This window comes from Poromitra crassiceps (genome assembly GCF_964638095.1).
Source record: "Poromitra crassiceps genome assembly, chromosome: 5".
NCBI classification, from domain to species: Eukaryota; Metazoa; Chordata; class Actinopteri; order Beryciformes; family Melamphaidae; genus Poromitra; species Poromitra crassiceps.
Window position 1 is genome coordinate 13,403,487 of NC_139642.1, and position 15,063 is coordinate 13,418,549.

The 15,063-nt window shown below is 41.4% G+C and overlaps 1 protein-coding gene across 1 annotated transcript; it reads left to right on the plus strand.

The window, feature by feature from the left end:
• Positions 1 to 2,551: 2,551 nt before the first annotated feature.
• LOC310777512 (E3 SUMO-protein ligase NSE2-like) lies at positions 2,552 to 12,717 on the plus strand. Its single transcript, XM_083637865.1, has 7 exons — positions 2,552 to 2,637; positions 2,804 to 2,927; positions 3,021 to 3,133; positions 3,338 to 3,491; positions 3,679 to 3,770; positions 6,962 to 7,068; positions 12,363 to 12,717. The coding sequence occupies exons 2-7, from the start codon at positions 2,813 to 2,815 to the stop codon at positions 12,466 to 12,468; spliced, it is 687 nt and encodes a 228-aa protein (XP_083493991.1). The 5' UTR covers positions 2,552 to 2,637; positions 2,804 to 2,812; the 3' UTR covers positions 12,469 to 12,717.
• Positions 12,718 to 15,063: the final 2,346 nt, after the last annotated feature.

Below are 15,063 nucleotides of genomic sequence, written 5' to 3' on the forward strand. Positions count from 1 at the left end.
GATTGTATAATAAGGTATGGGAAGAGGGGTATTTGCCTGATTAATGGAAAGAATCAGTTATTGTTCCCATATGTAAACCAGGTAAGGATCCGAGTTTAGCAGGAAGCTATCGACCAATTGCGTTGACCTCACATGTAGGGAAAACTATGGAAAGAATGCTAAATGAAACTAAGGTTACAGTATCATATAGAGACAAAATAATTAATAAAGAATGATCAAAGTGGGTTTAGGAAAGGAAGAAAGACAATTGATCCGGCTGTATGTTTAGAAAATGAGATTAGGAAAGCGCAATAAGAGATTGTAGTAGCTGTATTTTTTGATGGTGAGAAGGCGTATGATATGATGTGTTAATGATCAAATTATGTCAAATAATAAGACAAGTATAAGAATAATAGTAATAAGAATAATAAGAGGGAGAATGTATAATTGGGTTAAAAACTTCTTAAAGGAACACTCCGCCCATTTTCAACCAGCTTTGTATCATTAGAACATCAGTAGTATATCAGAAAACTGTAAACGGTTTTGAAGTCTGTCATTTAATTTGACAGTTATTGAGTGTTAAAGTGTGGACCAGTGACATCACTGGTCCACACTAACTCAAATGAATAACTCATTAACTCAAATCAACTCTCAATAACTGTCAAACTAGATGAATGACTTCAAAACCGTCATCTAGTTTGACAGTTATTGAGAGTTAATTTGAGTTAATGAGTTATTAATTTGAGTTAGTGTGGACCAGTGATGTCACTGGTCCACACTTTAACACTCAATAACTGTCAAATTAAATGACAGACTTCGAAACCGTTTACAGTTTTCTGATATACTACTGATGTTCTAATGATACAAAGCTGGTTGAAAATGGGCGGAGTGTTCCTTTAACGGGTAGGTCGATATCGGTAAGGGTAGGGAAAGAGTTTAGTGCAAAGTATATAGTGGAGAATGGGATGCCTCAAGGAAGCGTAATTAGTCCAGTCTTGTTTTCAATCATGATAAATTAAGTATTTAGTAGGACAGATACCTCTATTGGTGTTGCATCATTTGCAGATGACGGGATTATGTGGAAAAGGGGAAGAAATATCGATTTTATAGTTAAGAAATTGCAAGAAGCAATAGGGAAAGTAGAGAAATGGGCACAGGAGTGGGGTTTTAGATTTTCAGTAGCAAAGACAAAAGTAACTTTTTTCACAAGAAGGAAAATCCCAAATCACATTGATCTTAAACTGTATGGGGAGAAGTTAGAAAAAGTAGAATGTTTTGAATATTTAGGTATTTGGTTTGACAAGAATATTACTTGGGCAACTCATATTGGTAAAATTGTGGATAAATGTAAAAAAGTATTGAATATTGTTAGATGTTTGAGGGGCAGGGATTGGGGGGCATGTAGGTTTTCTTTGAAGACTGTGTATAGTGGATTAATTAGGGCTGCTATAGACTATGGATGTATCATTTATCAGTCTGCATCAAAAACATTACTTAAGAAATTAGATACAGTGCAATCTCAGGCTTTGAGACTCTGTTGTGGTCAGTGTTGGGCAAGTTACTTTAAAAATGTAATATACTACATCTAACTAGTAGGGTCAGACTCCACTAGTGCATTAGTAAGTGTCAAGAATGTGCAGTCGGAGGGAAGATTGGATATTGTGCTGGAAATATCTCAGGCAATTTACAGAGTCAGTATAGCAGGAACAACTGTGAAATGTATTTGGATCCCAGCACATATAGGAGTGGAGGGTAATGAATTGGCAGATAAGTATGCAAAAGATGCAACTAATAAGACAGCAGTAAATATGGTAGTATGTTATAGTAAGGCAGAAGTTAAAAGTATAGTCAAAGGAGAAATGAAAAAGAAATGGCAGGAGTGGAATAAAGAAACTAAAGGTAGGCATTATTACAATATCCAAAAGACAGTAGGAAAAATGAGAGACATGAGCAGAACTAAAAAAAGATGAAGATATATCAAGGATGAGATTTGGGCACACTGGGCTTAACAGTACACTTAAGATCATGGGAAAGCATGAGACTGGTATGTGTGAAGATTGCGATAGGCAGGAAACAGTCGAACATGTAAAGATTGATTGTCCATACTACCAACAGGAAAGACAGATCCTCAACAACAGATTGGAGAGCAATCGTATCAAGCTGGAGTTAAAATAAATATTGCAGTTGAATTCAGGGAATGTGGGGTATAGGGATATATTTTCATTTTTAGAGGAAACTGGACTAAGTAGAAGAATATAGTCAGGATAGTGTAGTATTTTACAAGTCCATTCTGATCCACACTCCATTTCAGAAGGTGGCGGTAATGCACCATAAGTTGTTTGCCAACCGCCATAAAACACTAGAAGAAGAAGAAGAAGAAGAAGAAGAAGAAGAAGAAGAAGAAGAAGAAGAAGAAGAAGAAGAAGAAGAAGAAGAAGAAGAAGAAGAAGAAGAAGAAGAAGAAGAATAATAATAATAATAATAATAATAATAATAATAATAATTGACAGCTTTTATTCTGGAAAATCCTTGCCGGAAGTCAGAATTTCCTGCTTACGACACACTGGCGAGCGGCTGCTGGTTGAGTCTGTCCTCGCGTTGTTGTGAAGTTTTCCGGGCTGTTTCGTGTGTAGGATTTCCAACAACTTCGTTTAGTTTGTAAGTTATGCTCAAATGTATTATCTTTCAAACAAACTGTACAGAAAAGACACTGTTGCGTAGCGTCATAGGCATACATGTTAGCTTAGCATAGAACGTTAGCATAGTTAAAAAAGTAACGTTATTAACTTGAACTGGGCTTGTGTTGTGTCTGTGGTTTGAGCAGATTGCAGCCATGTCTCTGGCCGCCGTGCATGCAGCGCTGTCGGGCCTGAAAGCATGTCAGGCAGACATTGGGACGGGCATGGACATAGTGACAGATGTGGCTATGGACCTGGCGGAAACTCGGGGTCATAAATGCTTTGTTATTGCGATCATCTGGCCTATCTCACACCGATTCAGTTTGTCAGGGCCTGTTTCTCACAGCTACTGTTGTCTTACAGAGGGAGTGGATCACTCTGCCATCAGTCAGATGGAGGCCATGATGCTGGAGTGTGCCAAACAGGACAGGGAGATCAACCACTTCATTGACACTGTGCAGCAGGTCACAGCAGAGGTGAGAGCAGTCTGGCTGGGCCTGCTCAAACATATCTTCCTCAGAATGAGCAGGTCTTACAGGAGCAGCCACCCTGCCTCAAAGGAGCAATGACATTTGAAATGATTTTTAGATGGAGTATTGAATCGTCATGGAAACACGGAGAAAGGTCAAATCCATTGATAACATTCAAGGAAATAACCTTACCGACCTGAATTTGCGCAGGTCAGCCAGCAGCCTCCAGAGGCCATGTTTGGCCTGGCAGCCATGGTGAAGGAGCGCTTTGAGGAGAACATAGCCAGCCTCTCTGACGGCGAGCTGCAGAGACACCAGAAGGTGGTGGCCTTCAAGGAGAGCATCCAAAACTGTCTCAGCCAAGGTGAGACCCAGGGCCGGCCCTATCCATCTGGGGGCCCTAAGCAGGATATAGATTAGGGGCCCCCTCCCCTGGTGTATTCTCTGCACAGCGGGGTGTGTTTGATAGTCCAACCTTTCTTGTCCAAGCTCCAGTTCACATTTTTGACTGTTTGGAAAGGTGGAAAACATGCAGTGTGTGGTGTTTTCAGCCAACCCGGAGTCAGTGGAGAATGCAGAGGATGTGGACGAGGATGTTGCTGTCACACAGAGCCAGATCAACTTCACCTGCCCACTCACACAGGTAGGCTCCTCCAGCTTATTTATTTATTTATTTATTTATTTATTTATTTATTATTTATTTATTTATTTATTTATTGTATTTGCATAGGGACAGATACACAAACATATAACATGTAGCAAGAAATGTCTGATGTCGTGTATCACAACATTTGTAGCCGAAGCTAATTTGTAATGCCCGTCCCTAGATGTTATTTAAAGCACATAATAAAGGCAAAATACAGTAAAATTCGCCTCCACAGCAAGAAGGTCCTGGGTTCGATTCCCAGCTTGGGACGCTGTGAGCACTGAGGGTGTGTCCCCATCCCCATGTCCTCAGTAGGCTCTTTCACACACAGATCACGCAAAATTGTAGTTCGGGAAGCCCGTAAAGCCTGGCAGCCTCGCCACAGAAATTGCTTTCACACAGAGCCAAGCAGCACGGCCACATTCCCGTGCTGCTGTGTACTTTCAGGTGAAATCCCCTGCTCCCGGATTGAAAGGCGAGCGGAGGGATTTCCAGCTCCTCCTAGCCCAAATGAATATTTTCATAGGTTAGTGTAGCTTGGCTACTGTATGATGAACGAATTCATTCAACAACAATACTTCCCTCCTTCTCCTAGTCCGCTGAGCAGGGAGGATAGGTGCACTCGCATGGTGGGCGGACTCGCCAAAACGGGCTCTGCCGCGGAGTGCATCTGCCGATTTTCTGGCAGAGAAGTGTTGCATGAATTGCATTCAAGGAAAGCCAACTTTATTTATACAACACATTTCATAGAAGTAAATGAACCTACTTAGCAGATCGATATGGTGTCACCTTGTGTAATTCATTCAACAACCAAACAGTAGGGAATGCACAAGTGGCTTAGCTAGACAGATTGCCGTTCTGGAGCTGGTTTCCAGAGGGAATATCGTCAGACCAACTCGCCACAGACAGCTATATAACCTACTACACAGGCACGGAGCATTCCTCCTGGCGCATGATTGTATAGGCTACTTTTTTTACTTTCACTGTCCTTCTTGCTGCATGAGGTGATTTCCCCTGTAATTTTTTATGAAACATTCACACTGTTCCGCCTTGCTGCTCCGACACTTTCAGGTGGAGGCGGGTTGTCCGCTAATACGGCTCTGTGACAACCTTTGGTCCCGCGACAAAAGGCGTACAAGAATTATCCACCAACGCGCGTTCATGACTTTCACATCGGAGGGAACCCGGGTCTCCGTGGTGGTAGGCGAGTGCTTATTATGCCTCTACACTACCCAGACCCACCCTGTCAATGAAATGTTTCACTTGAACAAATCACCAGCTTACTGGGGACCCCCTGATGGTCCCCAGACCCCATGTTGACAACCACTCATTAGGTTCTATCTTACTAATTGCATTATTATGCTTCTCAAGGTGGATATGGTGAATCCCATGAAGAATAAGAAGTGCAACCACCACTATGATGAAGCAGCCATCCTGGCCCTCATCAAAGCAAGACACACCCAAAAGAAGAAATGCGGGTAAAACACACTCCACTCCTGTCTGTCTGTGTTGCCCTGGCTCTCTCTCTCTCTCTCTCTCTCTCTCTCTCTCTCGCTCTCTCTCTCGCTCTCTCTCTCTCTCTCTCTCTCTCGCCCTCTCTCTCGCCCTCTCTGATGTCAGCATCAGATCATAGCAGTATTGTAACGTTAATGGTAGCCTCACATACATAGCGACACAGTCATTGTTGTACTCATTTGCACAAAACATTTCTGTAAAAATAAAGACACACAAGACATATCTTGGCAAATAAATGTATATTTATACTTTTCACATATCAATTCAAATTGTTTTGGAAATATCTAATGACCCAATTGTTATTGTGGGATATTATGAACCAGGTACCTAACAACTAATGTAATGAAAGAATAGATTACAAAACACTAAGTAGTGTATCTTAGTAGGAGCCAGTTACAGGCAGAGGGCCCTTATTTAAAACAGCAAAGGTCTTGCATCCAGCACTTGAACAGGGCAGTCGCTTCATTTTCTCGCTCTCCCTTATCTCCCTTCTTTGCCCCTGCCTGCAAAACTCCCAGAGCAAACTTGCATTCGTCTACTCGAAATGACAAATATGGATTTATTGGATTTACTAAGCTGGTATCTCAACGCAAATCAACTAAACTTTTTGGGGTCCGGAGAACCTCCACCCTCTGCCCAGCTTGCTTTCGCCGCGGGACACGGGAAGACAACAGCGATTGACCCTAGGCTCACTGTGACGTCATGAAAATTGAGATGGGCGGTCAGTGAATTTGAACTGTGAATTTGAACTGTGAAAAATGGATTATATCTGGATATATCAGAGAAATTCCACTTGATCTGCAATAAGGAGAATATGAACTAATGTTGGTGAATCAGAGACTTGACACCTGCTGTTGACTTTCTGGTCTGTGTGACCCTGGTCTGTGTGACCGAAAGGAATTCCAGGCAACCAAAACATTTCATCCCAATCTGGACTCTACTGCCAAGGACGCAGCTCTCCTGATGTTTTCGTCTGCAACAGAGCTCTCCCCCTCCCCCAAACCCCCGGCCTTGTTCAGCCCTTGCATCATCCACCCCACCCCCCCCCTCTCCCTCTTCCTCCGATATACATCCATCTGGCGCTGATCACAGCGAGCCACTTGCGTTGTTTGAGGAGCTAATGCAACGGTGGCGCTGCGCACGTGGCGACCCGGCTGAGGGCAGCAGATGGTCCTTTGGAATCTGTACATAATGCAACAAATGTTTATGTATTATAATATTGAAGTGCGCCTTTATTACTTTAAAACTAGTAATAATGTATCTCAATTCTGAAGTGTGCCGTTATTACTAATCTCAAACTAGTAATGATGTTGTAATTATCCACTACTGTCTGATGTGAACCAAAGTGCCCTTCTGGGACATACGAATAAACTTGAACTTGAACTTGAACTTGAATACGGCTCTGTGACAACCTTTGGTCCCGCGACAAAAGGCGTACAAGAATTATCCACCAACGCGCGTTCATGACTTTCACATCGGAGGGAACCCGGGTCTCCGTGGTGGTAGGCGAGTGCTTATTATACCTCTACACTACCCAGACCCACCCTGTCAATGAAATGTTTCACTTGAACAAATCACCAGCTTACTGGGGACCCCCTGATGGTCCCCAGACCCCATGTTGACAACCACTCATTAGGTTCTATCTTACTAATTGCATTATTATGCTTCTCAAGGTGGATATGGTGAATCCCATGAAGAATAAGAAGTGCAACCACCACTATGATGAAGCAGCCATCCTGGCCCTCATCAAAGCAAGACACACCCAGAAGAAGAAATGCGGGTAAAACACACTCCACTCCTGTCTGTCTGTGTTGCCCTGGCTCTCTCTCTCTCTCTCTCTATCTCTCTCTCTCTCAATCTCTCTCTCTCGCCCTCTCTCTCGCCCTCTCTGATGTCAGCATCAGATCATAGCAGTATTGTAACGTTATTGGTAGCCTCACATACATAGCGACACAGTCATTGTTGTACTCATTTGCACAAAACATTTCTGTAAAAATAAAGACACACAAGACATATCTTGGCAAATAAATGTATATTTATACTTTTCACATATCAATTCAAATTGTTTTGGAAATATCTAATGACCCAATTGTTATTGTGGGATATTATGAACCAGGTACCTAACAACTAATGTAATGAAAGAATAGATTACAAAACACTAAGTAATGTATCTTAGTAGGAGCCAGTTACAGGCAGAGGGCCCTTATTTAAAACAGCAATGCCTAAATAGTGCTGATTTGATTTATAAGTATCCTCATTTGCCTTGTATATTTTTCTTCATTTTGTTTTTTGCAAGTTGTATTTTTCTTAAATGTTTTCTTCAATTGGCCCAATTTTTGTCTGTACTGTATAGTCAAGAAAAAATAGCGATATCGGAAATAATATCGATATCGGCAGATATCCAAATTCAGATATCGGATCGGAACTGAAAAAAAGTGGATTGTGCATCCCTAGATACGATACCCAATAATCATTTCACATTTTTGTCTTTACTTAACCTGTAGTTTATGCACACCTGGGCTATTATAATATATGAGTGTTTTAGTAAAGTGTATCACTCAATACAAAAATAAAGGCTTTAATACAACCGAAAGCATATGGCTGCTTAGTCTCCAGATAAAACACAATGACAAAAGACATAGTAAATATTAGACTCTTATTCAGGGATGCAAAGTCATGGATAGTTATAAAGGTGACTGATACCAGGGCAGACACAAAATCATTCACTTAAGTGCCCTATTTTAGGATGAAAAAGGTGACTCACTGTTACCTAAAGGTGACTAGTTTGCATCCCTGCTTATTCTCTTATTCTTATTCGCTTCAGGTTATATTCTTTTAGTACGTCGATTTTCTCTTTGCAAATGATAGGCGGCATTCCCTTTGAACTCGACGACAAAATAATCCCTCTCCCACTTCTCCTGAAACTGTCTGTGCTCGTCATCAACCTTTCTTTTGCCTTTTGACAGCGACATGTTCACTTCTCAACAAAAGACAACATTTTAGCTGCAAATGTTTTTCTTTCCACTTGGTTTTTCACTCGGGTGAACCCAGTCACCTGATTAGCAAGCCGCTGGCCTGGAGTGTGAAGCCATGTTGCCAGATACTGCTGACGGTTTCCAGCACAAAGAGTTCAAAACCCGCCAAAATGCACACAAAACCGCCCAAGGAACTGCACATCTATGGAAATTTATCTGGCAACCCTACACCAAGGCAGAGCCTCGTCCACACGCCTCGGGAGCGCGCTCTGTGTTTTACAACAAGCGGATTATATATATAATATATAACTTGATATCAAGTGGCGTGGCGGGCCGTGAGTTTGAAACCCCTGGTGTAAACCATTGCGGGATTACTCCCCCTTTATAAATTGAAAATATGCGGGAATTTCCAAAAAGATGCGCAAATCTCGCGCAGAATTTTAAGCCCCGACGTTAATGTAACATTAGCAGGCTACATACAGTAGGTACTCCCCATACTCTTGCAGCACCTGAGCCCTGTACTACGAAACTAGTTTAACAGATCCGCGATAAGTCCCTTTGATCTGGTTTGACTGAACAGGATCAAAGCTATCTAGTTAACTGATACTACGACGCTGGTTTTTTACTAGGTAAGTGGACCTGGGATCTGCCTGTGCACGCGCACGTTTTTCGCTCGTGCACAGGCGCGCGTCCACGCGAAAGAGGTGCGCCAGCCAATCACATTATGAACAGCTGAGTTTATCCACGCCCACACTCATTTCCACACCCATTTCCTCGTTCAATGAAGCGCAGTGCATGATCAGAGTTTTAGCGGATATTTAATGTATCCGCGATTTAATGTCAGAATGAAAATCCGCGTTGGATAGTCTGCTGAAGGGCTGTCTAAAGCAGCAGCTTGTATTCACATCAGTCATTTGATTTACTTTGATCAGCGATTGATACAGCTGCATTGATACAGGCAGCAGCAACAAATCTAAATGTGTAATCTCAGTCTATACATTTCCACAATCTGTAAGCCTATTTAGACCATAGATTTAGAAACGCATGCTCAATGAATAATGATCTCTATCACTCATGTGTGTGGTTGCACTGATCGAATAATTCATATATAAAATAGCCTAGTATAAAGCCTAATAGCCTACTATAAAAGAGAAAACTGCTCAACTGAATTGAGACGACACCCTCACTCCATTTGAGGGTCCATTCATGATATGCGCTGCGGTGATTAATAGTGATCATATTTCTCCACGCATCGTTGAGCTGTTAAGACATAAAGTGGTAAGTAGGCTTAATTTAATTATGTAGCCTACAGAGCCACAAATGTTTTTCTTGTTATATTCTCAGTTGACTGCAATCTATTTTTCATATGGCGATCTTATATGAACGGTGAGTGACTCCAGAGAGCCGATTATATGGGTCTGTCATGGATTTTGATCTTATCCTCTGAAGCTAACCTGGTCGCGACCAGGTTAGCTTTGCAGCGTCAGTTGCCATGGTGATTGAAAGTTAACTTGCTTTGTAGTACGGCTAAACCAGGTTTAAACTCAAACTTACTCGGATAAGGCATTAAACTAGTTTCGTAGTACAGGCTACTGAAGCTACAGTGAAGATCTCAGCTAAAAACAGAGGTATAAATGTCTTTTCAAGTCAACTTGGCTTGTCAAGTCAAGTCAAGTTTATTTGTATAGCACATTTCCTACACAGAGGCAATTCAAAGTGCTTCACATAAAATGGTTGACAGGAAAATAAAAGAATAAAATAAGAGAATAACATGGACATTTAAAAGCATCACAACAAAACTTAAAAAAAAAGAGTATAAAAAGTGCATTAAGCAACAGGCGCAGCAGTTGCAAAAAGAGCTAAAAACTTATAGAGGACTCATTGGGTTTGCATAATAGAATAAATCAGTTTATCTATATTGAGTCCCCCGACATCATGACAATAAACATGACTACACACACATAAAACTCAGGTCTGGGTACCGTGTCCTCTTTTCCTCTATACTGCAGTTTGGACACCAAGCATACTCCCGCTTGTACCTTGTCATCTGTTGCCCGTGTGGAGACTTGGATTATGCTAGGTGAACATTATGGAAGCATTTCATCTTTGTTTTTTCCTGTTTTTTTACATTTTTGCTCATGACCCCGTTCACACTCAGTAGACAGCTCTACTCGCCTGACGCAGCCGGTCTCCATTTTCTCCAAAGTGGGACCGTGCTGGCTGCATCCTACTGCATGTAGTGTAGTACACTGACTGTCTGCATGTAGTGTAGTACACTGACTGTCCACATGTAGTGTAGTACACTGACTGTCTGCATGTAGTGTAGTACACTGACTGTCTGCATGTAGTACACTGACTGTCTGCATGTAGTGTAGTACACTGACTGTCTGCATGTAGTGTAGTACACTGACTGTCTGCATGTAGTGTAGTACACTGACTGTCCACATGTAGTGTAGTACACTGACTGTCTGCATGTAGTGTAGTACACTGACTGTCTGCATGTAGTACACTGACTGTCTGCATGTAGTGTAGTACACTGACTGTCTGCATGTAGTGTAGTACACTGACTGTCCACATGTAGTGTAGTACACTGACTGTCTGCATGTAGTGTAGTACACTGACTGTCTGCATGTAGTGTAGTACACACTGACTGTCTGCATGTAGTGTAGTACACTGACTGTCCACATGTAGTGTAGTACACTGACTGTCTGCATGTAGTGTAGTACACTGACTGTCTGCATGTAGTGTAGTACACACTGACTGTCTGCATGTAGTGTAGTACACTGACTGTCCACATGTAGTGTAGTACACTGACTGTCTGCATGTAGTGTAGTACACTGACTGTCCCCATGTAGTGTAGTACACTGACTGTCTGCATGTAGTGTAGTACACTGACTGTCTGCATGTAGTGTAGTACACTGACTGTCTGCATGTAGTGTAGTACACACTGACTGTCTGCATGTAGTGTAGTACACTGACTGTCCACATGTAGTGTAGTACACTGACTGTCTGCATGTAGTGTAGTACACTGACTGTCTGCATGTAGTGTAGTACACACTGACTGTCTGCATGTAGTGTAGTACACTGACTGTCCACATGTAGTGTAGTACACTGACTGTCTGCATGTAGTGTAGTACACTGACTGTCCACATGTAGTGTAGTACACTGACTGTCTGCATGTAGTGTAGTACACTGACTGTCTGCATGTAGTGTAGTACACTGACTGTCTGCATGTAGTGTAGTACACACTGACTGTCTGCATGTAGTGTAGTACACTGACTGTCCACATGTAGTGTAGTACACTGACTGTCTGCATGTAGTGTAGTACACTGACTGTCTGCATGTAGTGTAGTACACTGACTGTCTGCATGTAGTGTAGTACACTGACTGTCCACATGTAGTGTAGTACACTGACTGTCTGCATGTAGTGTAGTACACTGACTGTCTGCATGTAGTGTAGTACACTGACTGTCTGCATGTAGTGTAGTACACTGACTGTCTGCATGTAGTGTAGTACACTGACTGTCTGCATGTAGTGTAGTACACTGACTGTCTGCATGTAGTGTAGTACACTGACTGTCCACATGTAGTGTAGTACACTGACTGTCTGCATGTAGTGTAGTACACTGACTGTCTGCATGTAGTGTAGTACACTGACTGTCCCCATGTAGTGTAGTACACTGACTGTCTGCATGTAGTGTAGTACACTGACTGTCTGCATGTAGTGTAGTACACTGACTGTCCACATGTAGTGTAGTACACTGACTCTCTGCATGTAGTGTAGTACACTGACTGTCTGTATGTAGTGTAGTACACTGACTGTCTGCATGTAGTGTAGTACACTGACTGTCTGCATGTAGTGTAGTACACTGACTGTCTGCATGTAGTGTAGTACACTGACTGTCTGCATGTACGCTACCTCATATAACCCCCACATGTAGTGTGGTACATTGACTGTCTGCATGTAGGCTACCTCATATAAACCCCACATGTAGTGTAGTACACTGACTGTCGGCATGTAGGCTACCTCATATAACCCCCACATAAAAAAAAATCCAAACTATCCCTTTAAGTGTCCTTCTCTTTGTCTCTCCTCCAGCTGTCCCGTGGTCGGCTGTGGGAACACAGACGTGAGCCAGGCAGACCTGGTCCCCGACCAGATGCTGAGGAGAAAGATACAGAAGAGACAGAACAACAGGACCTAGCACTCCATCTGTCTGTATCAAGTCCCTTATACCCATGCACTTTCCTTGTTCAGTATTTGTATATGAAGAGAGGAAACTGTTTTTGTTTGTTGTTTTCAGCAGTAATGAGCTGATGTTTTCGAGTTCAAGTTGTGTAATGTTTACAGTCTTTTTGTTTTCTTTTGTGCGAGAGAGAGAGAGATCCGGCATACTTTGTGTTCAAGTTATGTATCATGTTAATACATTATTCAGCCGGAGCCTTTTTGTATACTGCGACTATAAATAAAGAGAAGTTTGTGTACAGTTGTGTTGCGTAAATTCATTTAGTAATGTCAAACTTTGTAATTACCAGCATGGATGATTGATTTGCTTCAAATATTGTCTACTCTACTCTATATGATGATGCAGTGAGCTTACACAACCACTAGAGGGCAGCCTTTGAGTTCCATTGGATCGCTGCAGCCTGCACAGAGGAGAGTGCTTCAAAATCTATTGAACTTCACACCTCTGGATCACAGTTTCCTGCTGCTATAGGAACCGTCACGACACCAGTAACATCTATAAGAACAGGGACTGTTAGTGTTGGCTTTGGTTTATCATCCTAGATCTAGATGTTCACTCCTATGTGTGTGTGTGTGTATGTATGTGTGTATATATATACTAAAGAGGTTAATTTGGCCTACTTGTATATTATTTAGAATATTTCATCTATAAAGGCCAGTTAGGCAATGTTTGTACCTGACATGTTTCGACTGCTGTTTCTTTTTTCACATTTTTCACCATTGTGTGACATTCTTTTAGACCAAACGACTAATCGATAGTTGAGGAAGGAAAAAAAATCGTTGGTTTAATCGATAAAGAAAATGATCCTTAGTTGCAGCCCCATGGAATTATTTTAAGTAAAGAGATGGATACTTAGCCTGATTTTGCTTAAAGAAACTGATTTATGAATGATACATGAACAAGCCTTTGTATCAAATCTCAGGGAATGCACTTGTGTGGGAACATAAACAAAGGTTGAGATGAAACTAGGTGAAGCTAATCTTTTAATAACTTTGTGTCATTAATCGCTAATTGTTCTTTCCCTCCAAAGTCTGCATCACGCAGCACTAAGAGCATGTTGGCAGTGAATATATTAACTGGCAACAAATGATCCAGAAATGCATTTCTCCACTCTAGGTCACTTTGAATTAGCTTTCTGAAGTTTGACAAATCAAATCATGTGTTCTGCACAAGATTATAGCTTATGTCACAGGTAATTCCACAACAAGGGTCATTTGTGGGGAACACACACACACACACACATACGTTCCACATAGCTTCCACACATACTGTAAGAACTAGAGATGCACGATAATCGGCAATCATATCGGTCCATGATTTATGTGTTGTCCAAATGTGTTTGGAAATAAAGAAAGACATTACTTTTTGAACTCACACTGTTTATGTGTTTTTCAGTATGTGCAAAATGTGATTATCATAGAAACTTTTTTTTGATAGAGATCATATGGACATCGGTAAATATCGCGGTTATCGGCCATAACAGCAATGTTAATATCGCTTATCGTATGGGTCAAACTGTTCATATCGGTGCATATACCTAATAAGAACTGAGAACTGAGCTGTACCTTGGAGGATTGCAGTGCTGTAAATATCATCAATAACATCAATCAAGGCATACAGTGTGTCCCCCGGTTTGAACTAAACCGCCTACGCCCATACAAGGGCATGCGGCTCAATTTTGAACTAAATGTTCTGGGTGACACCCCGGGGTGGAGTACTATCAGTCTGAAGTGGAATGGTTGAATAATAACAGGTAGTTTTCTATCAATATTACTCCAAATGTACATGTGATGCAGTCAAAAATGAATATTTAGAAGGCTTTTGTTCTGAAATGCTACATTAGTTTGCTCTGAAATGTTCTGGGTGACACCCCGGGGTGGAGTACTATGAGTCTGAAGTGGAATGGTTGAATAATAACAGGTAGTTTTCTATTAATATTACTCCAAATGTACATGTGATGCAGTCAAATATGAATATTTAGAAGGCTTTTATTCTGAAATGCTACATTAGTTTGCTCTGATATTTTCTGAGTGACACCCCGGGGTGGAGTACTATGAGGCTGAAGTGGAATGGTTCAATAATAACAGGTAGTTTTCTATCAATATTACACCAAATGTACATGTAATGCAGTGAAAAATCTATATTTAGAAGGCTTTTATTCTGAAATGCTACATCAGATTGTTATGAAATTGCCTGGATGACACCCTGGGGTTGAGTACTATCAGTCTGAAGTATAATTATTTTGTAATAACAGGCAGTTTCCTTTAACTATCCATTTGAATGTTCAGAAAACAGTGAAAACAAAAAAATAGTAGGCTTTTACTTTGAAATTATACATCAACTCTCATAGCGTGCAATTGTAATTATAATATGTAAAAATTAGAACATTTAATTAGTATAGATTTGTTCTGGGAGTGCGCTGTAATTTTGAAATCAGTTCTCGCACGCTTTTACCGTAATGCCTAGGATATACACGCACCACAAAACAAGTGGGGGCTAGAAAGAATGACCGTGCTTTCCGAGGTGAGGGCTGGCTTGACTGCAGTGGGGAAA

What these genes read in the sequence shown, in the direction of transcription:
- LOC310777512 (XM_083637865.1), top strand. Translation starts at nt 2,813, where the DNA reads ATGTCTCTGGCCGCCGTGCATGCAGCGCTGTCGGGCCTGAAAGCATGT. An exon ending in CCAAAACTGTCTCAGCCAAG is followed by an intron (nt 3,492 to 3,678) that starts GTGAGACCCAGG and finishes TGGTGTTTTCAG; the next exon opens with CCAACCCGGAGTCAGTGGAG. An exon ending in TCACCTGCCCACTCACACAG is followed by an intron (nt 3,771 to 6,961) that starts GTAGGCTCCTCC and finishes ATGCTTCTCAAG; the next exon opens with GTGGATATGGTGAATCCCAT.